At 40.2% G+C, this 27,555-nt stretch overlaps 1 protein-coding gene across 5 annotated transcripts in view; it reads left to right on the top strand.

The window, feature by feature from the left end:
- The window catches only part of mctp1a (multiple C2 domains, transmembrane 1a), a 631,196-nt gene that overhangs the window by 346,393 nt on the left and 257,248 nt on the right, over positions 1-27,555 (top strand). For all 5 annotated transcript variants that reach the window (XM_072583109.1, XM_072583115.1, XM_072583100.1 and 2 more), the window contains one exon: positions 5,109-5,295. In XM_072583109.1, the coding sequence (XP_072439210.1) occupies positions 5,109-5,295 (187 nt within the window). The remainder of the gene's footprint in view (positions 1-5,108; positions 5,296-27,555) is intronic.

The raw sequence follows: 27,555 nt of genomic DNA, 5'->3' as shown, positions 1-27,555 counted from the left end.
ATGTTGCATTTCATTATTTTTCTTGGGTTTATTAAGTAGTAAAATTCATTTTTCTTAACTGAACCAGTTCTTCAATTTTAACTTTTTTATTCATTCATGGCTGTTGGCATCACTGACTGAGTCAGCATTCATTGCCCAGTCTTTATTGTCCTTGAACTGATGACCTTGCTAGGCCACTTCAGAGGGATGTAGACCAACATATAGGCCACACTGGTAAGGATGGCAGATTTTGTTCCCTAAATTACACAAATGAACCAGATGGGTTTTTATGACACTTAGTAATGGTTACTTGGTCACCTAGTTAGCTTTTAATTCCAGATTTTTATTGAATTCAAATTTCACCATCTGCCATGCTGGATGGAATTCAAACTTGTGTTCCCAAAACATTAAGGATTCTAAAGTACTAATCTCATGAAATTATGACTAGGCCACTGCCTGCAATTTGTGAACTATATTTTAAATGATAAATCATATAAACTTCTTTGTGCAGCCAACCAAGAGGGTGAAAAAGACAAGAGCTCATTCACCCCTCATCATCCCATTATAACACTCTCAACTTAATTATTCCAACACTTCTGTCTAGTCTCTGACATTCTATGCTGTTTAATATTGAGATCATACCAAACTCTGCTGCTCGGGCCAACTTAGAACAAAGTATATTTCCCAATCATATTTATGCGCAGTGACCTACATTTCATTCAAGGTATTGCTCTGTTGTAAATGGATACGTCATCACCTTTTTTTTGACTACTGTTTGGATGCTCTGGCACAATCTCCCTTTACATTAAAGTCAATAGAATAAATATTTCCCTGCTCTATCTTAGGCTTTGTATTTCCAAACAGGTTGACTAAATTATAAATTGAATGAGTGACTCCAAGCATCATCACTGCATTAGACAGTTGGTCCTTTACTATTAACCTCCTTATTGTGGTTTGCCACTGGCTGTCCTTGCAGTCTCTTTCTGGCTTCAGAAACACAAAAAGGCAAAGGAAATCTAATTATGAGGCTTGTAAGTCCCAAAGAGCTGCCATATAAACATTTGTCTGAATATAAAACCCACAAGATGTATTCTTTTCATTCAGTGGCTTGATTCTCCAAATGAGCCTCATCATATCTCACATCTGTTTCTCTGTCTTAGTTCTCAAAATACACTGGACAATTTTCACGTAAAATAAGCCATTAGCATGATACGACTGAAACAAAAATGAAGGATTTTAGCACAGTTTTGACTGCCACTGGCAATATTTATCTTTTTTTCGCTTTGATCTCATAGTTTGGAGAAAGGTTTCTGTCATCTGCTACAGCAAAAATATACATGTGTTGTATAAAGAATGTATTTACAATTTCACTGATAACACTGAATAGTTGAAATGTTCTACTTGTTAAGCCATAGGGACTCACAAGAGTTTGTCTGGAGGTATGGGTTTGATTTCCTTGCCATCTGTGCCTCCAAAACCACAATGACTTTAAAGATAACGTGCAAGTAATTCCCTAGAAATGTAATGAGGCATCCAACTTCCCTGGCAGGGATTTAGTTCATCTCAGTTTCAGTTGCTAGAATCTGGAGCACAAACTGATCCAAATACTCATCTCAATTTCCAAAAGTCTAATCAGAAGATCACAACAAATAATCAATGTGAGGATTTAATTTTGGCACATCTGAAATTCATTCTAAATAGGGCATGATTTGTCACATTTACTGAAATAATCCTCCAATGTTTTTAATCGTGTTGCAATTTTGGTGCTTTGTTTCCTCTGAGCTACATGAGCAGCTATAATTAAAAACAGTGCTGAAGAAACTCAGCAAGTCTGGCAGCATCTGTGGGGAGAGAAATAGAGTTAACATTTTGAGTCACTATGACTATCCCTCACAACTCTTCTCTCTACAGATGCAGTTTCTCCAATACATTCTGTTTTTATATCAAATTTCCAACATGTGCAGTTTTCTTTGGTTTTATATGTGCAGCTACAATATTGTTTTGTAACTATAGGGAAATGGTGCATGGGTAATGACATTTTCAAACTCCATCACTTTATCTAAATGTGAAATGGGCCATAAATGTTTTAGTCATTTATTCAATGATGAGGCAATTAATCAAGAATTTTCTCCGTCCTAAGAGAAGCATCATAAGTTTAAGTTTTAGCTTTGGCTTAGTGTTAGAATGCTTGTCTCTGAGTCAGTAGATTGTGGATTCAAGTGCCACAAAGATTACTTGAGCACAGAATCTAAGCTTGCATTCTGATGTGCTGAGGAAATGCTCCATGATCTTTTACATGAGTTGTGAAACTGAGGCTCTGTCTTTCCTCATGGGTGGATGTAAAAACTTTCATATGAAACTCTTTGCAGAAGTATTGATGAACTGTCCCTGGTGTCCTTGAAGTAACACCACAGAAACAGATCTGTTAGAAAATATGCAAAGCAAGATTCATTTGCCAAGTTTCCTACATTACAAAAGTGACAACAATTCAAAAACACTTCATTAGCTATCAATTGCTTTGGAACATCCTGAAATTCATTGCATATAGATGTGATTGATGGACCCGCTTGGGGCACAGTGGTACTGCCTCCACCTCGGGACCAGGAGGCCTGGTTCAAGTCCGACCTGCTCTAAAGGTGTGTAATAACATCTCTGAACAGGTTGATTTGAAAAATAGGTTAAATCCAAAGCATTTGAAAAATTATAAATGCAATTGCTTATTAATACAATTTGATCAATTTATTTCTTTCTCTAAAAATGCAAAATACAATGGCAATCCTTTTGCACAGCAGTTTATTGTCTTTAATTGTTGTTGCAGTAAATGGTTTCTTTAAAAAAGCTTTGCTGGTACATCGATCAGTGTTTCTGAATGATCAGTTCATTTGTGCAGGCCTCCATAGTTTGCTCTAAAATAGATCATCATGTCTTCTTGTATGTTTCACATATGTCACGAAATGATACTGCTACCTGAAATATCCTTCTCACCAGTTAAAAGCATTTGGAGGTGCTGGTTTGCAAATAGGCAACATCTAAAGGCAGAGATTATGAAGTCCTCAATTAATGCAAATTAAACCTGATAGGAGCCTGAACAGCATGAGCTATTGCGTGATTTGTGATAGAATCACGCAAGACGTCTACCTACAACACAGATTGCAGTGATTCAAGAAGTCAGCTCACAATCGCCTTTTTAAGAGCAACTACAGATCAACAATGAATGATAGTCGAGCCAGTAGTGCCCATATCCCATGAGTTAATTTTAAGAAAAGATATTTGGAAGAAATAAAATAACAGTCGAGTCTGTCCGCAAGCCACTCAGAACATTCTCCTCAGGCAGCTATTATTTGTTCCGAAGTTTCTGAAAAGAGTGGTACTCTGATTACAGAGATACTATCCCAATGTGACATGCAAGCAAGGGGAACAGATCAAATCAAGCAAAGTACCCAACAAGATGCAATTCTGCAAGTATTATAAGAAATCGTAACATAAAGATGGTCTGAAAGCACCAAAGACATTCCAGTGATTGCAGCATCACATTGGGATACAGACATGACATGATAGCCCAAAATAGCATGCTGCACAAAGGAAGGTGAGTCATTATCTCTCAGGGGTTGAGAGGCAAGATGTTAAAATGCTTCCATGCAAGCGCCCAGGAAATTAAACTGAGTCTGAGGAAGAAATGAGGTTTAATGGCCAAACATGAGGAGTGAAATCAAGGACCATATCACCTATTGCAGTGTTTGTAATGAGTACCAAGCTAAGGAAGCTAGAGAACCACTGAAGGCACATTATATAACAAATATGATTAATTCTGACAACATCCCAGCTGTAATGCGGAGGAGTTATGCTGCAGAAAGAGCAATGTCTGTAAACAAGCTCTTCTCACTACAGCTACAATAATTACATCCAACCATGCAGAAAATTTCCATATCCTGTCCACAGAAAGCAAAACAAGTCCAATGAAGCCAATCACCATTCCAATAAATATGAGTAAGGTGATGAAAGTCGTCATCAACAGTGTTACCAAGTGCCACTTTCTTCAGCAATAACCGCCTCTGCAAAGTTCATGTTGGGTTATGCCAATGCCACTCAGCTCCAATCTTCATTACAGCTTGGCCCAAAGTTGGAGAGAAGAGTTGAATTCCAGGGATTAGGTGAGGCTGACTGCCCTTACTATCAAGGATGGGATCAAGAAACCCAAGCAAAAATGAATTCTATCAAATGGTTCAAGGAGAATACTCTATAATGCTTGGATTCATACATAGCACAATGAAGGGTGGTTGCTGGAGATAAACCAATTCAGAGTCAGGACATTGTTTCAGGAATTCTTCAAGTTTCCTAGGCCCAACCATCTTTGGCTGTTCCTTCCCTCCAACATAATGCCAGATATGGGGTTTTGTTGTTGATAATTGTATCGTGTTCAGTATTAATTACATCTCCTCAGAAATGAATGCAGATCATGCTTTGATGTAGCAAGGTTTTGGCAATTTTCAAGCTTGGTCTTTTTGGTGCCAGCCAATAGCCATCTCCAATGAGAGAAAAATCTAACTGCCTCCCCTTGACAGTCAATAACATGTTATTGCTGAATCAACATTCTGGGTATTATCAATGACCAGAAATTTAAATGATTCAGCCATCTAAACACTGTGTCTCCAAAAGTGGGCCAGCTACTGAGAATTCTGTGGGTAGCGATAGATGGATATGTAGGTTAGGAAAGAACCAGAAATGGAGCAAACGGATTAATGTAACCTGAGGAAGCATTCCCAGACTTCCTGAACACATAGAAGTCCTCCAGTGATCAGTTCAATACCTGGAGAAATAGAACTGAGATGCACCAGACATGGGTCACCCAGTTTTCCTTTGAACATTGCAGTATGGGTCTACAAATGACAGAGCTCTGTACTTGTTTTAGTCAGAATTCTGGGTACCCACTATAATCAAGTTGATTCAAATGGAAAAAAAATGGACACAAAGCTCACACCAGATCTTTAACTGTTGGTCATCTGCTTGTCATGTAAAGAGAAGAATACAAAGAAATTAATGTAAGAACTTATCTGAAGTATCTTTATGTCTCATGGATCAATTTCTACAGACAGGTCATTGATTAATTCTTTGCCCTTTTTCTGTTGCAGGTGTCAAGTTGATTTGGCAGGTCTAAGTAAGGAACATACGCACAGACTAGATTTGGCACTGTCAGGAGGAAAAGGCAGTTTAGTGCTTCTGGTCACCCTAACAGCATCTGCTCCAGTCAGTATCTCTGATCTTTCTTTCACCACATTGGACAATGAAGAAGAACGTAACAAAATAATGGCAAAATATGTATGTATTATTGCTCTAATATTTGTCATAGTCATTAAAGTCAATTTTACTCTGCATTTTAAAAATCTGGGCTTTTCCAGATATAATTAATATAAAAAGGAGAATATCAGTGGGGGACGGGGGGGGTGGGGGGGGTGGGGGGGGAGGTGCTGGGGGTGGGGGGGGAGCGGGTGCGGGAGGTGATGACCAACAACCCAGGTTCGAGAGTGGACGAAATCATAGCTTGCCATCAAACCTTTACTGAACTCACAACATATTTTATTAAAATTAAAAGTAAAATTAAAGAACTTGTAGATGAAATCCACCTTCCACTCTAAATCCTGAAGGGTGGTTGCAGAAATAACTATTTAAGCCATTTATAAGAGGAGACTAGTGCAATCCCCATCAGGTTCTCTTTTCTTCAGTCTTTATTGCTATTCCTCTAACTACTTAACCACGACCAAAAAGATGTGCAATGATAATGTGGGATGTTTCTGTCTGATATTCTGCTCTGGGAAAGGTTTGTATTTTTTCAGTGAAAGAAATTTCACTGCTTACCACTTGATTTCTAACTTTCACCTACCTTGGACTTTGATCTATTTGAACTGCATTTCCCTGCTGCCAGGCTTCATTGTAGATAAAAACCCCTTATTCTACCTTGGAGCTCTGATGAGGAACAACAAGACCAGTGCTAAGAATAGTACTAACTGTCTATCCCTTAGGAATTTGATCCTCCACAGGGCAAAAGAGATGGGCACAGACATTCAGCCTCAAGCAAGTGAGAGACACCCCTCTCCTCACTTTCTCCCATCTACAGGCAGAGAATCAATTTTCTCGACATGCTGTGGCGCCAATACCTTTAGGAATATCAGGCTTTCACTGCAGATCACTGCTAACATCAGCAGCAAGCCCACTTTCCCAGCATATGTGGTGGGAATACATTGTCAATGGCCATCATGATGGCTATCACTGGAGGGCCAACCCTGGTCTTTCATTCCACCCCTCATGTTTTCCATTTTTCTCCTGAAAGGAGACGGAAGTAAAGAGTTGTGAGTGTGAGGTATGCATTTTGAGGAGAAAACCTGCAAGGGATGCAAGTGAGATAGGGTATTTTCTTCGCAAGTGCTTCACTTCCAGAAGGCCTTTCTGGGCTCAGTGGTGATCCCTGTGGCTCTGACATCACTGCTGGAGGATATGAATAGAATACAATCAAATCCCTACAGAGTGGTAACAGGTTCTTCAGCAATTTAGGCAATTTAGCATGGCCAATTCACCTCACCTGCACATCTTTGGATTGTGGGAGGAAACCGGAGCATCCGAAGGAAACCCGTGCAGACATGGGTTGAACGTGAAAACTCCACACAGTCAGTCGTCCGAGGTTGGAATCGAACCCAGGTTTCTGGCACTGTGAGGTAGCAGTACTAACCACAGAACTGCTGTGCCCCCCATTGGGCCAACTTTCCTCACCCAAACCACTAAGCCAGTTCACCTTCTCTGATTGAAAGGGTCTTCATGCCTCATTGCAGCATATTAAAAACTGTCTTTTCAGCCTCTCAAGAGCATCTCAATTTTGAGTCATCCTCTCTTCTTTCCTGCAACCTAAGCAGCAGCAACTTCTGTCATTGGCATCAATAAATCTGTCTAACTCCACCAGTCCATGTCATTTGCCCATGCAGCCTCAGAGCCTGCTTTTGATATTGATGACAAGACCTGTGGTGTGCCAGAAATAAGAGATAAGAAAACTCACTTCTTTCTGAATGGATTTTAAAACACAACCACCCCTCCCAACTTTGCTCCCTTGTGCAAGGTGACCAAACACTCCACACCCAAAGCTGCTGACTTGCTTCAGTCCACAGATCAACTGGACCCTCATCTTTGGACTAATCGGAGACCTGGCAGCATCTCTGACTGAACTACTGGGACTGTTTGAAATGTTGGCTACTCATGTTTGCTGCAAACTCCAGAGGGCTGGACTTTCTCTGACTGAAGCGCAGAATTCCTATTTCACACTAACCTTAGCCCATTCACAGTATGTTATAGCTGTGGGACAATCTACTTCTAGATTTGACAGCTGGCTGCTGACTTTCCTTCCGTGAGGGTGGAATGAACCATCTGCTCCCTCTGCACATTTCTGTTCCAGAAATCTCCATAAACATATGATTGATCTCAGCTTTAAGCACAAGCATAGGTGTTCAATAAAATGAGACGATTATATGCAAGACTGCTACTTTTGTATATTTTAGAGCATTCCAATTCAAAAACATGATTAGTAGAAGCCTTGGGCACGTTGACACATTTCTTAGCCACTGAATAGCGTCTGGCCAGGAAATACTTCAAAGAGTGAAGTACAATTAAATGAAATTGAAAAAGGATAAGAAGTTATAAAATTTAAAAAGAATACCCAATGATTTTTGTGTTTGTTGTGGATAAGATTATTTCTTCTTTGCATATTTTTCTATGTTCCCACTTATCCACACACCATACACTATCAATAGCCAAGAGGACAGATGGGAAATCTGCCCTCGGGTTTATTCCAAAGAAGGTCTTTTGGAATTGCCTGAAAATGCTCATGCTCAGATTGACTACCTCTATTTATGTCTCAATCCTTTGGGAAATTTCCAGGTCTTTGCATGGTAAAGGCCCAGAACCCCATGTATAGGGGCACGGTATTGAATCCTGCCTATGAATAATGTTATGTATTTAGGTTCAAGTATGCCACACCATTGTGCTGGCATATGAAGCTCTACATAGTATTGCCCTGAAATGATCTTGTAGAAATACTGAAATGCAGCTCACTCACTGCAGTTTTACAAAATGAGCAGAGAGAGGAGCTATTACACTGGCTTTCGCTTAAAACAATGTATTCCAGCCTCTTCATGATTTTTCTTTAAAAAGTGATAACATACTACAATTAAAAATCCTCTCACTTGATGTGCAGGCTATTATTTAAATATATATACACTAGGTGCTATCAAACATGGCAGTAGGAAGAGTTCAACAGAGCTTTAAAAATTTGAAATTTTATATTAAAATACGTCTATCGCCTGACTAGCCTGCACTGGATAACTGAATTTAATAAAGACATATCTTATCAGCCTATGCAGTGAGCAGATAGCATGAAGCAGTTGTACAAATGCTTTACAATGCTCTTCAAACAGATTAACAGGGCACTTGCTGTAGCTCAGTGGTGGATTTCTTCCTGCTGTCGACTTAGAATCAGCTGTTTGCCAAGGCTTGTATAGATCATAAATGCATGACACTACCAGAAGCATAATGACAGGTATTGTTTAAATATTGTTACTCATCTTGTGGTAGGGTGGGTTAGTGATGAAATATCATTTGTTAATAATTTCTACTGAAAAAGTTGGTACAAGCAACTCACATTGACCTTTCATTATATTAATTTATGAGGGATCTGATTCCTATAATGTCTTTACACTGAATATGATTTTAATAGTTACACTAGCTTGGATGTAAATAAAAGCAATTGACTGATTTCTCTGGGATAATGGTTTCAAAATCTTAAAATAGGCAAAACAATATACTTGGAGATGGCTGTGGCATTTTTGCTTAAAGGATTCAAATTATTTGGCAAAGCTGAGAATTGCAGTCTTGACCCTGCTATCAGAATGAGTAAGCCTAGAAAATAAGATTACAGCAATTTAACTGTTTGTAACCAAAAATACAAGTACATCAAATTAAATAGATATTTTGATTCTCGTCATTAAAATTAAAGAAATCTTTTAGAATATCCTTTCATTTTCTTTCATGGACTTTTGTGAGATGGCAGCCAGAAGGCAATGTGGTGACCTCCTTGAAATGGGAGCATGAAGCCACTGTTTTCCACTTTGTCATCGCTTAAGTTCAGTAGAGCTAGTTTGAAAAGAAGTTGTTAGCTTTCCATTTTTATTATGACATTTCACAATCGTCCGATTTAATGTCCCTTGACCGAATTGTCCATCGTGAGACGATGGGCTTGAAATGTTATTTGGAGCATTGATAAAAGGTGAGCGGTTATAAGATGACAGCAAGTCATAAGCCTGGTGGTGTGACATTAATTTTCTTCATAACAGAGATGGAATAAGACGTCATGATGACAAGCTGTCAATCAGTGCTGGCCCCTGTGTGGTTCTCTGTGCCATAGGATAGGGTATTGCTTCTCCCATAATAGACCTGAACTGGAAAGCTCTTGCTGACAGCTGCTGCCATACAGAAAATTTATTATACAGCCTTTCATTAAAAAAAAATAAAGAGGAATCATCTCTTGAGCATTTCAATCTTTTCTGTCTATTGAGATTTGAAAGGAATCATGGGAGAGAAAAAATAATCTACAATAGAAATTCCAATATTAAAAGAAATTACACAGGGAGCACATGGTAAATAATCAATGTATAAATATGGTGAGTAGTGCTGGCTGAAGTTATTTCACACATTAAAAAAGATTTGTTATATTCCAACATTGGTACAGCATGAAGCAAACCCAGACTGTCACAGTTTGTAATGAATTAAGTCACCAGTCAAACATAAACTGAAAATCCAAATGGTAATTAACCCTCAGGGTACTGAGAGCATTTCTGCAGAAAACCATTAAATGTGACAAGGCTTGCAAATTTTATTTCATTGTCAGGGAGCAGAGTTTCTTATTCCCTTTTCTTTCAACCTTGTTCATGATGATAATTTACACAGTGCTGTTTCGTTCAAGTTGGGAGGCCGATTGAGTGTTACTAGGTTGTAGGTCACAGTCCATACATCATGATTGCACAGTTGTTATTCCAAATGTGTGGGAAAGCCTCTTAAATGTACTTTTTTAGTTGGACCTTTTAAATAATATGTTGATTTGTCTTGCTTATTTTAAAAAAGTCTTTTGGAATAATTGTAATGCTTCGTCATTGTCATAACCCCTTCCAGGTGGATTAGTTTATCTTTCCACTTTCCATTCACTAGTCAAAAATATCTTCCTTGTTAGTAAGGCATAGTGAGTTACTACTGTGAATGTAATAATGCTTTGTTCTTCCATTATTTTAAAATGACTGACAAAATAAATATATGCATGAATTATTTAAATATGCTGTTTATGGAAAAGTCACATTGTGCGATAGATGACACTATAGCTACATTAAAAGTAGATAAATGGTCTGATACTTTTCCAGTTGGTTCCATTGGAATATTGACTTATTCACTTTTCATTGAATGTAGTTGGTTGCGTAATGTGCATTTCAATAAGTTAGGGCATTTTCAGATTTAGTTTTTAAATTAGTTTGGACTAGTTGACTTGAAAGTTTCAACCACAGTGTTACAATTAACGTAGAGGTCCACTTGCTCCCCTGAAAACTTGATATTTCTGGCTGTGACCTTTTTCACTCTTCAGCAAAAGTTACTTGCAAATTTTTTTTGCATTATAGTTGATAACCTCAGTTGCCCATCTATTTATTTGTATGTGTAGGCATTTATTCCATTTGTTGGACATTAAAATTCAATAAGTAATTATTTCAGTAACTGTTAATATGTTTTCACTGTTGCATATTGTGTAAACATGAAGAAAAAGTACATATGGGTGGTAAAAACAAGTTTAGTCAGGTGGAATAATTTCTTTAATATTTCATCTTCTTAGAGGAAGTAAGGTGATCAACTGAATCAGAAGTATCCACCAGCTGTGCAGCAATTTAGAAATATAAGTTCATGACAGAGTTTATAGTTTGGAACATCTGAAATTTTCTACAATAATTTTGCATCCTGTAATTTCTGCAATGACTTCTTTTAAAAACCTTTAGAATAATTTTAAGGTATGAAAGCATACGCTAATTTAAAATGGCAAACAAGTATCTGCAACCTGTTGCTGAACCCTTGTCCAAAAATCATGGAAAAGTAGTTGTAATAGATGCTATGCATGCTCTGAATAGACTTCCAACGTGCAGCAGATAACTTACAGTCTTTAAAAAGATATTGGAAGCCAAACACGAAATGGGAGGGAAGCTTTTTGATACTTTTCCTTCCTTGGAGCTAGGACTCTTTCTGATTCCACAAGATGTGTACAGAACATAGAACATTACAGCGCAGTACAGGCCCTTTGGCCCTCAATGTTGTGCTAATCTGTGAAACCAATCTGAAGCCCTTCTAACCTACATTATTCCATTCTCATATACTGTCCAATGACTATTTAAATGCCCTTAAAGTTGGCAAGTTTACTACTGTTGTAGGCAGTGCATTCCACACCCCTACTACTCTCTGAGTAAAGAAACTACCTCTGACATCTGTCCTGTATCTATCACCCCTCAATTTAAAGCTATGTACCCTCGTGCTAGCCATCCAAGGGAAAAGGCACTCACTGTCCAACCTATGTAACACTCTGATTATCTTATATGTCTCAATTAAGTCACTTCTCAACCTTCTTCTCTCTAACAAAAACGGTCTCAAGTCCCTCAGCCTTTCCTTGTAAGACCTTCCCTCCATACCAGGCAACATCCCAGTAAATCTCCTCTGAATCCTTTCCATAGCTTCCAAAACCTTCCTATAATGCGGAGACCAGAACTGTACACAATACTCCAAGCGTGCCAGCGCTCAGACTTGCCTGTCCATCTGTGTTCTGCTCCATATCATTTCTGTGACTTTGCCTGTAAGCAAATCCAAATTTGTAGCAAACCCAAATTCAACAGTGGAAACAGAAATTGCTGGAAATGCTCAGCTGCTGTGAAGAGAAAACAGAGGACCGAGTCTTTGTCAGCTTTCTGGTGAGGGACTGGGAGGTGAGAAGGCCGGCAATTTAGTGAGGGAAGGCTGGCATCTTCCTGCTGTCAGGGCATATTGCCAGTGACAGGAATTTTAGCAGCTTAAGTGCCCAGTAAGAGAAACAAGGATCATGTCCTTACCCCATAGGCATTATATCTGCATCAGACTGTTGCCACAGATACAGACCACTGAGTTGACCCTGATGGCCTTTCAGCAGGAGGGAAACTGTTTTTGTCCTTGATAGGTAGCCCTCATGAAGGGGCCCTGTGCCAACAAATGACGCCCACATTCCAAACTCACCATCAATGCAAAATCATTCGACCACTTCCTGCCTCCAAACTACCAACACCACCCTAAAGTGATGGAGCCTGTCCACACATTGCACAAGCAACGTAGCTGTTTTCAAGATGCATTGGTATTGAGACATTCTGTCCTTTATTCTGTACCCTTAGCTAAGGCCACTATTAGCAGTGACACTGCCAAACTTACTGAACTGAGTGATAGACCTCAACTGTACACCAGCTCCAACAAAAAATGAATAATTAACCGATGCCAATAAATTGCTGACCATTGTCTCACCAGAGGGGAGTTGGGATCTACTTTTGGCCTACACAGGAAGACTTCAGATTTCTCAGAAAAACTCAGCCTGGCAGGAATCTTTCAATTCCATGACTTTTCTCATTACAAATAAAAAAGATTGGAGACAAGGTTTAATGCAAGGACAGAGGCAAGGAACAGGGATGGTAACTGAAAGACCAAAAGAGTAAGAAGGGTCAAAGAAACAAAAGATTAAATGGTAGAAGCTATAATGCTGCAAGGTAGACAGAGATGGCAACAAGATCTATAAACAATGGACTTTGAGGACATTTGAATGAAGTAATAGAATTACCAAAAGCTACGATTCAAAAAAATGAGGATGGAAGTTTGGATTTTAAGTGGTTGACCACAGTATTAATCTCACAACCTCCGATCTAAAGATAAATTATTGTTCTTTAAGCCTAAACTGAACATGACTGGAACAATGCAGGAAGCTGAGCAGAAAGGTCACAGTAAAAGCCTAGAGAATTAAACTTACAGCCAACCAAAAGCTGTGGATAATACTAACAGATTGAGTGTGACCTGAATTGACCTACTGTGAATTTGGTCTGTCCAATGATGACAAGACCTACATCTTGTCTATGAGCTTCCTCTGGAGATGGGACAGGTGGATGGATAAAATGAAATTTGATGCCTATTCCAGATAAGCCTTCTACCTTCTACCCAGATTTGCAGCATGTCAGGTATTTTGGATCTAGAAATGACAATCCTGCTCCTGCTCCCTAACACTTACTGATGTATGTGCAGTTTATTCATTGATTTGCACCACTTATCAATTTCAAAAGTCAATAAGGAAAATATTGATTTATTTCACTGTTGCATTTAACACTAATCCAAAATTGTGAAGTTGAAATTTGTTTTGTTTATTCTGGTATTTCTACAATTCCAACGGTATTTTAAAAGATGTCCAAATTAGCATGTGGAAAATAATCACATGCTTCAGCCATGTCATTAAATAGAAATTGAGGTGCACATCTGCAGTAATTAGCATGATGCTGTACTTTTCTAATGAGAATCCCAGGATCAAGTTTTGTGGCTTGTTTCTTCTAAACAAAGTCTTCATAGAATAAATATTTGGGGAAATAATAGCCTTCTGCTAATATTCAAAAGTAGACATTGTTTCGCTGGATACATTTGGACGTTATTGTATTGGTCTACTGAATTGCATTAAAAGATCAGAAATTTTTCACACCTTTTTAATACTTTGAGATAGTTGCTGTGTAATATGCTTGTACAAAAGATTGTCACCATGAAAAGTAAAAGTAGGGAATCATATGCTGCTTTGTAGTATTAGGAAGTGAACTTGAAATTGTGAGAAATGCAAAATTGCTCATATACAATTTATAATATTCACACAATTACAAACTTCAGTCATCCATTTTTGAAACATACAGTGAGAAATACACAATTTAATAAATACAGTAAATTGGTTGCTTCTTATAAGCTTTAAAATAAAGCACAGTGTTATAAATATTGATGCAAACTGCTTATTGTTTATTATTGAAGTTAATATAATCTCCCATACCTTTTCAGGCTAACTAACTTACACACAAAGACATACCAAATCTTTCATTAAATGAAATGTATTAGCATGTGAATAATCCTTACCTTTTAAATTAATCCTTTAATCCCTTCCCACCTATTTTACAACATTTAGACAACTCTTGATTCTTTATTTTATCTCATTATGCAGGAAACACGGTCAATGCAGAACTGATTTTCCAGTTTAATGTAAATGGTACCTCCAGATTTTAAACAGGAGTGCTTAATATGTGTTGCAGTATAAAACTTACTTACAAAAAAATGTTACTGTGTATTTAGTACAGTACAGATTAGGGCTGTTTCTTGAGCTCTGCCTATAATATTTACAGTGGATGGACTAATAAATCAATGAGCAATTAAAAGATTTCCATTAGTACTGATGAGAATGGAGAGCTGAGCTATAAAATCATACACTCAAAGACAATTACTCATATTATTATACACTTAACAAATCAGGCTTCCATTGAAATGAATGGGGAACATTTCATCCTTGTAAAAAAAACATAATTCACAAGTGTATATGCCTGTTAAGTAGAATAGACTGGAATACATCTGGCTCTTTTTAATTTTCTTTGATTGCTTCATTTCATTTTTAGTCCTTTCTCTCCCAGATTAATCCTATAGGCTATTTAATGTCCTATATTTGGCTGGTAAATTGGGTCTGGTAATAAGTGGATTCTGTGGTTATTCATTGAAACTGGTCACATTTTAATATGATGAAGCAAAGGGAAAAGGGGAAAAAAAAGGTATTCTAGTAATCCTGGCCTCATATGTCACTGTTTCTGTAATAATTGTGGATCCCCAAAGACAGAATTTAGCTACCAGCAATATTTTGTTCCTGAATATTTGAAAAAAAGTGTACATTTTTAGATTTCCAACTGTGCAGGTGGACAGGAACACACACAAAAAAATGCATATTGATGAATAAATGCAGAGTTAGGAAGGGTGTTGTTGTGCCATAACAGCATTATGTAGCACTATAGAAAGTTTGAATCTCATTGAGGGGAGAGAAAAGTAAGTGAGGCCTGCCAATCATGTTTCATAAGGCTTTTTAATCAAATATATAGAGGAGAACCTTTTCTTCAACAGTAGCTAAGAAACAGGCGTTAGTATGTCATTCGTCTTTCTTTTAATGCCTACGTGATTTTCTCTTCCATTAAAGTCAATGGAACATAAGATCAGCCCACCGATCTTCTATCACCATATAATGCTACTAGCAGAAAGCAATTTTATGTCTACAACTCTTGATGTTAACCATTGATTTAATATTACAGAATTTCAAAATATCTTAACAGAGGAAGCAGAGAGAATTTTGACAAAAATTTTGTTAGTAAAACAACTTAAAATTTTATATTATGTAAAGTTTTATTTATAGTTGTTTGTCATACAGAACCTGAGTATTGCTGATGAAAACATTATGAAGATTTTTCCTTACACTCATCAAGTGTAAAAATATTGTTTACCTTTTACTTTGGTATTTCTTGCAGTTTGTCCCAATGAGTGAGATTAGATTAGATTACAGTATGGAAACAGGCCCTTTGGCCCAGCAAATCCACACTGACCGTCTGAAGAGGAACCCAGCAGACCCATTTCTCTACCCTGTATTTACCCCTGGCTAATGCACCTAGCACTATGGGCAATTTAGCATGAACAATTCACCTAACCTGCACATCTTTGGATTGTGGGCGGAAACCAGAGCATTCTGAGGAAACCTACGCAGACATGGGGAGAATATGCAAACGCCACACAGACAATCGCCCAAGGTGGGAATCAAACCCAGGTTCCTGGTGCTGTGATGCAGCAGTGCTAACCACTGAGCCACCGTGCCACCCCACGGTGCAAGACTAAACCTTGTGACCTGCTTTAAACTGATGCTACTGCTTGGGTAGTCTCTAGACCTGGGATTACATTGGTCTAGTAATGTATCTAAATTTGATAATGATATAAAAAATGCAATCTTTAAAGTGGGCCTGTGAAGACATAGACAGGTTGAATGAGTGGCAAACAAGGTGGTAAATAGAAGTTCTTCACTTTGCTTATAAGAGAACAAAAATAATTTTAAAAGGTGTGCAACTTGTAAATGTTGATGTGCAGAGAGTGTACTCATTACAAGGAACACAAAAAATTACCATGCATGTGCAACAAGCAATTAGGACAGCAAATTATAAATTGGCCTTTAATTAAAAGGGATTGGAGTACAAGAATGAAAGGTTTTGTTCCAATTATGTGGAGCCTTGGTGAATCCACATCTAAAATATTTTGCACAACTTTTGTCTATCTATTTACGGAGGGATATATTTGTACTTAGTTCTCTCAATAATGACTAAAACTTGAAGTGATATCTCAAGTATTAATTGGTTTTATTTTTAACAGGCTCTCTCATCCCTCTCTAAGTCAGCATTTGTTACCCAAGTCTGTTTGCCATGGTGGAGATGACAGTGAGTTGTCTTTATGAACCGTTGCAGTCGTTTGGTACAAGGACACCCACAGTGTTGTTAGGAAGGGAGTTCCAGGATTTTGACCCAGCAACAATGGAGGGATGTTGATATAGTTCCAAGTCAGGATGTTGTGTAGCTTGTAGGGGAACTTGCAGCTGGTGGTTTTTCCAGGCATCTGTTTTCCTTGTACTTCGATATCAAAAGGAGGATCCCCTAACTGGGAAAATATGACATATTGGTCTGACCTTTATATTATAAAATGGATGTCCAGTATAACCAGGTATTACTTTTACTGTTTTTGTCCTTCTGGGAATAAGGAGGAATTGTGGATTTCAAAGGTGCATTGGAGGAACCTTGACAAATTACTGCAGTGCATCATGTAGATGGTACACACTGCTGCTACTGTGTGTTGGTGTAAAGCTTAAAGGTGGTGGATAGTAACCCACCAAAGCAGGCTGCCTTGTCCTGGATAGTGTCAACTCTCTTGAGTGTGGTTGGAGCTGCACTCATCTGGACAGGTGGAGTGTATTTCATACTCCTGGCTCGTAGGTAGAAAGGCAATGAGTGGAAAATAGGAGGTGAATTAATCGCCACAGAATTCTTAGCTCTGACTGCTCTTATAACCACAGTATTTATATGGCTAATTCAGTTCAGTTTCTGGTCAACGGTTACTCTCAGGATGTTGATAATAAGGGAAAAATGGCAATTTAGGAACCAAGAATTTCGACAGAATTCTAATATTCAATTGGTTTATTGTTATCAGGAAAATAGGTCTTGATAGAAAACAATTTCAATTGGCTAAGAACCACTTGACACCTCTTTTGTTTCACTCATATTTCGATTATTGCTCACATCAGAACTGTGAAGCTGTGAGGATCCAAGAAATAGAAAATTAAATTAACTAATTTATGAAATGAAAATCTCCATACTCTAACCTGAAGGGAATAATTAATCTGACAACTCACATTTATCTAGGTTGTAAATGTTCAGTACCATCGTAGTTCTCACCAGTGACTTGTGACAGAGCAAATAAGAACATGTATTGTTTGCTATATTTATGACTCACTGTATGAAGCTGAGTTCAAAAGCAAATTGCAGGGTGCTGGAGTCCCTGATAAATTCAAACTTCCTCATCTTGTTATCTGACATAGGGCTGACAATTAATAGAAGAAAGTTATTCCTTCCTATAAAAATGTTTTTTTGAATTTTGCACCACAATTTCCAAGTACATCAAAATTAAATACATCAATGCAGAAAGGTAATTATTAGTTTGGAATGTAGCAGTTAAAAACATGGAATGAGGATGTATGGACAAACCCTAAAATTGAAAAGAATTAGACTTTTGATGTCTAGTTAAGGTTTAAAAAGAAAACCTGAAAATTATAGGTGGAATTAAAGACTGAGGGCAGTTAGAAAGAGTTGCACAGTTTGAATGTTTTGGGAAAGAGTTGAAAATTCAGCAACACTTCAGAGGCGACGAAGAGAAGAAATGGCATTAAAAGAAATAAGAGAGAGAAGTTCTGGGGAGCATTAACATGGTAATAATGGTGAGAGGGACTGAAAGCTATACATGAGAGAGGGATTACTTATCACGCCATAACCGTTTCCTTGTATTCAGTCCAGAGTATGACAAAGATGATAGAAGAAGCTCTCCTAATATGGAAGTGTTAATCAAACCTTACATAGAAAATCAAGGGTTTAGGACTGTTTGATGCAGAAGGGAAACTGTGTTTCTTAGAGGCAGTTTGAGCAGTGAAATGGATGCTGGAGTCTGACTTTAAATCACAGGAGTATATGATGTCCATAATGTTAATATTTGAGGAAGATTGGAATACAAAACCATTGGAATATAAAAGTACCTGAAAAGGCTGACTGATATCTTGAGAGAGAATCTCCCAATCATTATGGAAAGGAGTGTTGTCAATTGTAGTGCAGTGCGTAGTATCCTTACCTCTGAGACAGAACAGTCAAGTCTCATTTATGCTGAAGATATGTCATAACATGTCAGGTTGAATTGCAGTAATCATAGTAAAGGAACTAACCAGTTCTGCTTGTAAGCAAAATTGCCTGTAATTTTTTTTTTTGAAACTACGTGGATCTCCAAGGTCGATGCACGGCATTGGCTTCTGAAGGAGAAGCCATTCGTAGCATGAACAGTTGGCATGAACAGAGCTTTCTAGCATCAGCTGTACCGGGAATATTGTTTTTCGGACAATCTGGCACAAGAGACAAGCATACATCTCAGATATAATGTAATTTACCATTATGTTATAGGTGATTCAACTATTTGCTGTTCATCAAGGTTGAGCTTATCTTCTGCTAAAGATCTTGTGTGGGCATCCTTCTTCATATGGTATCACAAGCTTAGACTAACACCAGCAAGAACAATTAGTAGCAGTGAGTCTACACAAGACATCTCAGATAGTTCAAGTGGATGACCATGACACTGTAAGAATTATAGGAAAAGTATTTCTTTTTGACTTTAACTAGTGTTCAATAGCTCTTTTAATTCAATTACTGTACACAAGGAGTGACAAATACAAGACTATTATAAGCAGAAAATTCCCCTCTGGTGTGATGAAATTATTGTCAAGTGAGGTGATTAAATAGGGTGAGAATGATATCCTTGCATAGTCAACGGACTCTATCCTCTTCAACCTTTGGTCCATATAAGTCTGCATTGCCCTTAATCTTTACGCATTTCAGGAAGCAATGGAGTGGGGATGCCTCGGTGACAGCTCCCAATCCCTCACTCATAAATGCATTGGAATATTACTGATACCATTTTTTTGAGAACCTTGAAAAGAAATAAGCATCTCAAGCTTGGATTTTCCACCACCACTGACTCCACAAGTGCAGAATGCTGATGATTGCATCAATATTGTTTGAGACTGCTTCCTCACTACCCTGTAATGTTTGTGAACAGAAAGCACTTCAATTCCCTTTGTGTTCAAACTATTTGTGAGCATTGTTGCCATATTTTGGGATATACTGGGAGTTGCTATGGCTTCTACACACTACAGTCCTCAGGCTATACTGGGATGGCTGCTCCCACAACCACTTCCGCCCCTCACAATTCTTCATGCATCACACATGACATTACTTCCGCCCCTCACATCATCGCTGATGTCACACGCTCAGTGACTTCCGCAACCCCTACTGCCATGTCTGCCACTACTTCTGCCCCCACCAACGCCACTCACTTGCATTCTGCTGACACGCCCCCACAGATCCCAGTGTCACCATTCCTGGCCCCCAGAACCCTGAGGGGAACTCCACATCTACTCATGGCTCCACCCCCATTCCCCCCACCATCACACCCACTCCAGTTACCGGCTCCGCCCCCACTCCCAGCTCCACACCCACACCAGATCCCAGCTCACAGCCCTATTGAGTTTTCACCATCCCTCCAGACCTCCCCTCACTGAGGATGAACGATCAGTCCTCAGCAAAGGACTCATCTTCATCCCCCTCCGTCCATGCATCAATGAATTTAATACACGCCGTGATGTCGAACATTTCTTCCGTCGCCTCCAAGCTTACTTTCACAATCAGGACTCCTGCGCCCCTTCCGAGGCCCCATTCGCCCACCTCTGCTCCAATCCTGACCTCACCATCAAGCCAGCGGATAAAGGGGGCGCAGTGGTAGTTTGGCGCACTGACCTCTACACCGCTGAAGCCAAACGCCAACTCAAGGACACCTCTTCCTACCGCACCCTCGACCATGACCCCACCCCATCACCAAACCATCATCTCCCAGACCATACAGAACCTCATCACCTCAGGAGATCTCCCACCCACAGTTTCCAACCTCATAGTCCGGGAACCCTGCACTGCCCGGTTCTACCTCCTTTCCAAGATCCACAAGCCTGACCACCCTGGCCAACCCATTGTCTCAGCATGCTCCTGCCCCACTGAACTCATTTCTACCTACCTCGACACTGTCCTATCCCCCCCAGTCCAGGAACTCCCCACATACGTTCCAGACACTACCCATGCCCTCCACCTTCTCCAAGACTTCCGTTTCCCCGGCCCCCAACGCCTTATCTTCACCATGGATATCCAATCCCTCTACACCTCAATCTGCCATGACCAGGGCCTCCAAGCCCTCCGTTTTTTGCCTCTCCCGACGTCCCCAACAGTACCCTTCCACTGACACTCTCATTCGTTTGGCCGAACTGGTCCTCACGCTTAACAGTTTCTCCTTCGAATCCTCCTACTTCCTTCAGACCAAAGGGGTAGCCATGGGCACATGTATGGGCCCCAGCTATGCCTGTCTCTTTGTTGGCTATGTAGAACAGTCAATCTTCCGTAATTACACCGGCACCACTCCCCACCTCTTCCTCCGCTACATTGATGACTGCATTGGTGCCACCTCGTGCTCCCGCGAGGAGGTTAAGAAATTCATCAACTTCACCAACACATTCCACCCTGACCTTAAGTTTACCTGGACCATCTCTGACACCTCCCTGCCCTTCCTGGACCTCTCCATCTCCATTAATGACAACCGACTTGACACTGACATTTTTTACAAACCCACCGACTCCCACAGCTACCTGGATTACACCTCTTCCCACCCTACTTCTTGCAAAAATGCATCCCGTGTTCCCAATTCCTCCACCTCCGCCGTATCTGCTCCCAGGAGGACCAGTTCCACCACAGAACATACCAGATGGTCTCCTTCTTTAGAGACTGCAATTTCCCTTCCCACATGGTTAAAGATGTCCTCCAACGCATCTCGTCCACATCCCACACCTCCGCCCTCAGACCCCACCCCTCCAACCGTAACAAGGACAGAACGCCCAGTGTTCACCTTCCACCCCACCAACCTTCGCATAAACCAAATCATCTGCCGACATTTCCGCCACCTCCAAAAAGACCCCACCACCAGGGATATATTTCCCTCCTTACCCCTTTCCACCTTCCGTAAAGACTGTTCCCTCCGTGACTACCTGGTCAGGTCCACACCCCTTTTCCACCCACCCTCCCATCCTGGAACTTTCCCCTGCCACCGCAGGAACTGTAAAACTTGCGCCCATACCTCCCTCACCTCTATCCAAGGCCCTAAAGGAGCCTTCCACATCCATCAAAGTTTTACTTGCACATCCACTAATATCATTTATTGTATCCGTTGCTCCCGATGTGGTCTCCTCTACATTGGGGAGACTGGACGCCTCCTAGCAGAGCGCTTTAGGGAACATCTCCGGGACACCTGCACCAATCAACCACACTGCCCTGTGACCCAACATTTCAACTCCCCCTCCCACTCTGCCAAGGACATGCAGGTCCTGTGCCTCCTTCACCGCTGCTCCCTCACCACCAGATGCCTGGAGGAAGAACGCCTCATCTTCCGCCTTGGAACACTTCAACCCCAGGGCATCAATGTGGACTTCAACAGTTTCCTCATTTCCCCTTCCCCCACCTCACCCTACTTCCAAACTTCCAGCTCAGCACTGTCCCCATGATTTGTCCGACCTGTCTATCTTCTTTTCCACCTATCCACTCCAGCCTCCTCCCTGACCTATCACCTTCATCCCCACCCCCACTCACCGATTGTACGCTATGCTACTTTCTCCCCACCCCACCCTCCTCTAGCTTATCTCTCCATGCTTCAGGCTCACTGCCTTTATTCCTGATGAAGGGCTTTTGCCCGAAAGTCGATTTTACTGCTCCTCAAATGCTGCCTGATCTGCTCTGCTCTTCCAGCACCACTAATGCAGAATGTTGGGAGATCAGGACTACTCCTCTACACGTGGCTCATGACACCTTTAAGATCAGCACAGAATGAAGGTACGATGCCGCTCAAAATTGTATCGGGAACACAGTGTAACTGAACGAGGACCTCTTGCAGATGAGATTTTGATGCTTAGGCCACCTTAGCAAGGCCTTTCAGTGTAGGTCCTAAATGATGCCTGACATCACTGCAGTATGCAATGTCCTTCATAACTGGAGCCAAAGAAGGGATGTCATAGATGCAGGGAAACATGAGGAATCAACTGCAATCCTCTGATGAGGAAGCTGAGGCAGAAGATGTGGTTATTAACCAGGAGGGCCATTCGTGAGAGCAAGGCAATATTTCAGAGTTTTAGGCCAGAAGCAACTTGGTAGCCATCCACGTCAAGATGAATAAGCTGGGTTCAGACTTTGTTTCATCGTTTGCTACTCTGTTGTTCATCTGGCAAGCATGCCCTGCTTTGTGGACTTCATTATTTTTGCAATCTCCATGTTTTGTGTTGTTGAATAAAGGTCTCATTATCTATGTTTTTGTATAAATGATAACTTTGGGGTTTCCCAGTTTAATGTGCACACAACCCTTGCATAGCTGAGGAAAAAAAGCAGCAGTGAAACAGTGTACGTTGAATGGTGTTCATATTAGTTATATTCATAAAGATATGGCATCTGAGTAATATATAGTGCAATCCATAAGGATAGCCACCAGCTGGATGTAAATCTTGAGAAATAAGCATTTGACCTTTCCATCATTGGTAAAAGCATATATAGATTGCTAAGTTCACTCGAAACAATAACTGTTGAGATGAGTAACTCTTAGCAACTGCAACTCCATCTTTGGAATGTTTGAAGAGGCTGCTCATATCTTACTTGGGTGTGACTTAACCAGATCTGACAACAAAAATATCAGACACTTGGGTGTGACTTAACCAGATCAGACATTGTAACATTATAAATGGAAGTGTATTAACAAAAGTGCAGGGTAATTTATGATAATGTAGCATGTCTACCTCTTAGTATGTTTTCTTCTTCCTCTCTCTCTTATTACATCTAGGTGCCTCCCTGATATTTGCAATTGGGATGGAGGGAGGCTGCTCTATGGTGAGCACTACTGACTGGAAGATATGGGTGTTTGCATTCTGATGCCTTTGGGCAAAAGGACTATTAAGAATCTTTTGCTCAGATGCAGGCCAACCCTACGTTACTTGTACTACTGCAGGCCTTGGAATTACAAGCTGTGGGGAGTTGGGGAGGCATGGCCAGGGAGTTCTGGTGTACCTATGTATTGTACCTCAGTGTTGGTGGTGACTGCTGGCACCACCCTGTCTCCCTGAGAGGAAGGAGCGTGGAGTGAGGTTGAGGTACCTTGTATCCCTCTTTTCACCCATTGGTGCTGAACACCCATGACTAAAGCAATGTAGTGCAGACATTTGGGTATCTGAGTGCATATCCAAAGGCCACAAAGTTTTCTGCTGGACCTGGATCTTCAGGGTACTGCCTCCTTTCCCATGAGGACAGACAGGTAAACATACAGAGCCAGCACAATATGGAGAACTTTGGTAGCCTACGCCATTCTTTGTTCCATCTTACCAACTATCTCTGATACAGCTGCCTGATGTTCTTGTGACTGTCTCTGAAGGTTGATCAAGTAATTTATGATCAAGAACAGGGGCACATCTCTAGCTTGGGGCTGAGCAAGGGCAGCTCTCTGGCCATTCTTTGATTTCCAGAGACCTGTGACGGTTTTTGCCTATATTAACAATGGAGATATGTCAGTAATGTGTGATGTATTACGTTTTATGTTCAGTATGTTAATATACTTTTAAACAACATGTATATGATGTCATGATTGAATCATAGCATGTGATGTGATGGTATAAAGATCTCAGAATCCATCTCCCCCAGGGATCATTTGAAGCATGACAACACTAACAGAAGTATGAGGCTCTATGTCACTTAATAGCCTGATATGAACATAAATATTGACGTGCCTGTGAATGCAATATTGATACATATTAGTGAGCTGTAATAATTTTGCTTGTGTATTTACACAGCACATAATACAAGGGAAGAAGTCTTAAGACTGCAGCACACACACTCAGAAGAGAAGTAATCAAAGCCTGGAAGGCATTCAGTTTTTTTTTCCCACCTATTGCTGTTAGCTGTTGCGTCTGAAACAAAAACTGAAATTTCTGGAGAATTGCTGTTTTGTTTCAGATCTCCAGCACCCGTTGTTCTTTGTTTAATTTTAGCTGTTGCCTCTAACCAATTACTTTATAAATATTTTAGTAAGACTTTATAAATAGTGTGGCAACCATACTGTATCTTTTTCAAAGAACTGAAAGAATTTGGAAAAAAGAGATGAAGGAAGGGATGGTCCAGGGATGAAAGGGAGAACTCATCAGATCCTTTAGACTGTGCTATTGAACCATGTTTTACTTTTTACTTCACACATAACACCTGTTTGTTTATTTACCTGAACATGAATGTGGTGTGCACAGGGATTTAAGAAGGGAATTAGAGTTTGATCTATTAGGATTATATGTTAACAATTTATATTTTCGTGGTTAGAACAGCTTTTTCGTAATTAATACTAATAATTATTAAAGGTTAGAAACCTGGTTTACCGATAACCTGTGCCCATTAGATAGGTAAAGTGGGGACTTTGTGTGTTTTAACTATATCTTTAACTTCTGTGATGACCTTGGGAGTAGTGGGACTCAAATATCAATGCGCTTCCCCAAGTGGCTCATCTCAGGCTTCATTGTCTTTTGTGTCTCAGTCCAGTCCCAAACTCTACCGTTGGGAACAAGGGCCTTGCTCTACAATGGAACCTATAAGTCTTGGAGTTTGGTCTTATGAACCCCAAGGATGTTTGTGGCTGGAGCAGCCAGACATGCTAAATGTGACCTGCCTAAAGGCAGGACCATCCCCCACAGTTTGCACCCTCACAGAGTTGTGGGGGAGAAGCAGGAGATGGAGGTGGAAGGCTCTGTCACCTTTGGAGTGTCCTTTGTGAAGGTTTACGGATGTTGGGCTGGCAGTTCCTCCTCCAGTTGGGTGCCTACTGGCACTGCCCTGTTTCCTGGTGAGGAAGGGACACCTGGATTGAATTCAGGATCCCACACTGCCCTGTTGCCCTTGCTCTTGGTCCTGAACACTAAAGTCTAGAACAATGGAGTGCAGGTCTGTGTGTATATCCACCGAGTGGGCTGAACTCAGCTGTCTAAGGCAGCTAGGAGATCAGAGTTGAGAGTGTGTTGCTGGAAATGCATAGCAGGTCAGGCAGTATCCGAAGAGCAGGAAAATCTCTAAGGCAGCTGCCAGCCTCTCCAAAGAGGCAGCCAGATGCTCACATGTCAGAGCCACCATTGGTGGAGTCCTCCAATCTTTGAATCATTATATCCAGTGATTTTGACAAACCACCCTGTCTGCTTGTGCTTTTCCACAAAGTTCTAAATTACTAGTGACAGAGATGATGCCTGGTCTCTGGCAGTCCGACGAGTGGTAGTGACTTGAGACGTTTCTTTCTCAACGAGTTGCAGAGACGTGATAGTGATGCGCTCCCAATTCTAATCTAGCAAGGATACCCACCAAGATGTCAGCATCTGAGCTGGTGAAGGCTGTAGAAGGAAGTCTTACTGGCTGTTGTTGTGAGGTGGAGGAGGAAATCTCTTTCAGGTCTGGCCTCTTGCTGGAAGAGACTTTACATTTTCACCAGTGCCTGCTGGAGACAAAACAGCAAATAAGTTGTGAAATGAGGTAAAATTTCAGGCATGTTAAGAGAAAATTCAGAGACAGTAATGGGAGAGTAGCACAGTGATGGACAATGGTTGCTACTTGCTTTACGGGACATGGAATTTGTGATATCACCACATGACCAGTCACAGTTCTCTCTTAGACAGCAAGGAGATGAATGCCAGGCACCCCATCACTCATCTTATTGTTCTAACTTATTGTGGACTGACTTCTCCTGGAATGATACAAAGAGTAAGATGAAAATGCTGGTGCAGGTGTGGGAACAATGGTAAGGTATTCCAAGTAAGTGGATAGAGCTTACAGGGTTGGTAGTGAAGGGGGGAATGGATGAGTAAGATCAAGTGAAGAAGCTGTAGAAAGCAATAGTGAGAGTGGTACACCATGGTCCTTAGTGATAAAAGAGTCCTTAGTGATAAAAACCAATAGGACCCCTGACTGACATATCCAACAGGACAACACTCCCTCAGTACTGGACAGGAGTGTCAGCTTGGAATCATGTGATCAAAGCTGTAGAATGTAGCTTGGATCCATAACTCTCTGTCAGAAACATGAAACCTAGCAATTTAACCATGACTGGAACATATATAGAGCTAGCTAAAATAGATAGTAACAAGTGTGCATGACAAAATATTCTGCAATTAGGTGGAATTTAGGCTATTTTTGACAGTGGCCTGTAATTTGTACTAGAATCCAATACAACTGGATTTCTGCCCAATTTAGGAAAAGGTTAAAACTTGCATTTTACGCTGTACCTAAATATGCTCGAGCTATCCATGGAATTTCAGTTTGTCCTGAATTTGCCAGTCTGATCATACTTCCTGAGAACAGGTATGGTTTCCATTCTAAACATATTGTGAAGAAAATGGAAAAAAAACAGGCAAACAGAAGCAGAGTCTTGATCATTTTTACTTTCCTCCCTCTTCACTGCAACTCTAAAACTTACTGTGGCAAACCAAACACAGTCCCCAGAAGGCCAGTTGATGTTTCACTGACTGAATTGAGCCTGGCATCTTTCTGATCTCTGTGGGTTAGATGTTGACTGGACAAAAACTGAACCTTGAATTGTGTTTTGCTGGGAAATTAATTGATAAGGTTTAAATTAAAATGATTTTCAGTTATACCAAACAGTTATTTTATAGAACGAGATGTAATAGCTACGCTGGATCAAACTTTCAGAAAGCCCTAAATCTGAAACCTTTAAGGTGATAAGAATGTGCAGATATGTTGATTTTTTTTTTTTACTTTGATTTCATTTATAAATTCTGCTCAATGGAGCAGAGACCCAGTGAGTTCTTCCTCTGTAAAACAAAATGCTGCTCGTGGAATTTATGCAGGGCCTGTTTTTTCTTTGGATGTGGATAATCATTCCATTTATCAAACATTTTGCCTAATTGTCTGAATGGGTTGATGAACCTCCAAAACATTCAATGGAATCTGTAAGATATGCGTCTTTTGTAGAATTAAGATCACATTTTCTGTTTATTTATAT

Source organism: Chiloscyllium punctatum, chromosome 2 (genome assembly GCF_047496795.1).
Source record: "Chiloscyllium punctatum isolate Juve2018m chromosome 2, sChiPun1.3, whole genome shotgun sequence".
NCBI lineage: Eukaryota > Metazoa > Chordata > Chondrichthyes > Orectolobiformes > Hemiscylliidae > Chiloscyllium > Chiloscyllium punctatum.
Note: the sequence above shows the minus strand (reverse complement) of the source record. Positions and strands in the feature narration are given on the sequence as shown.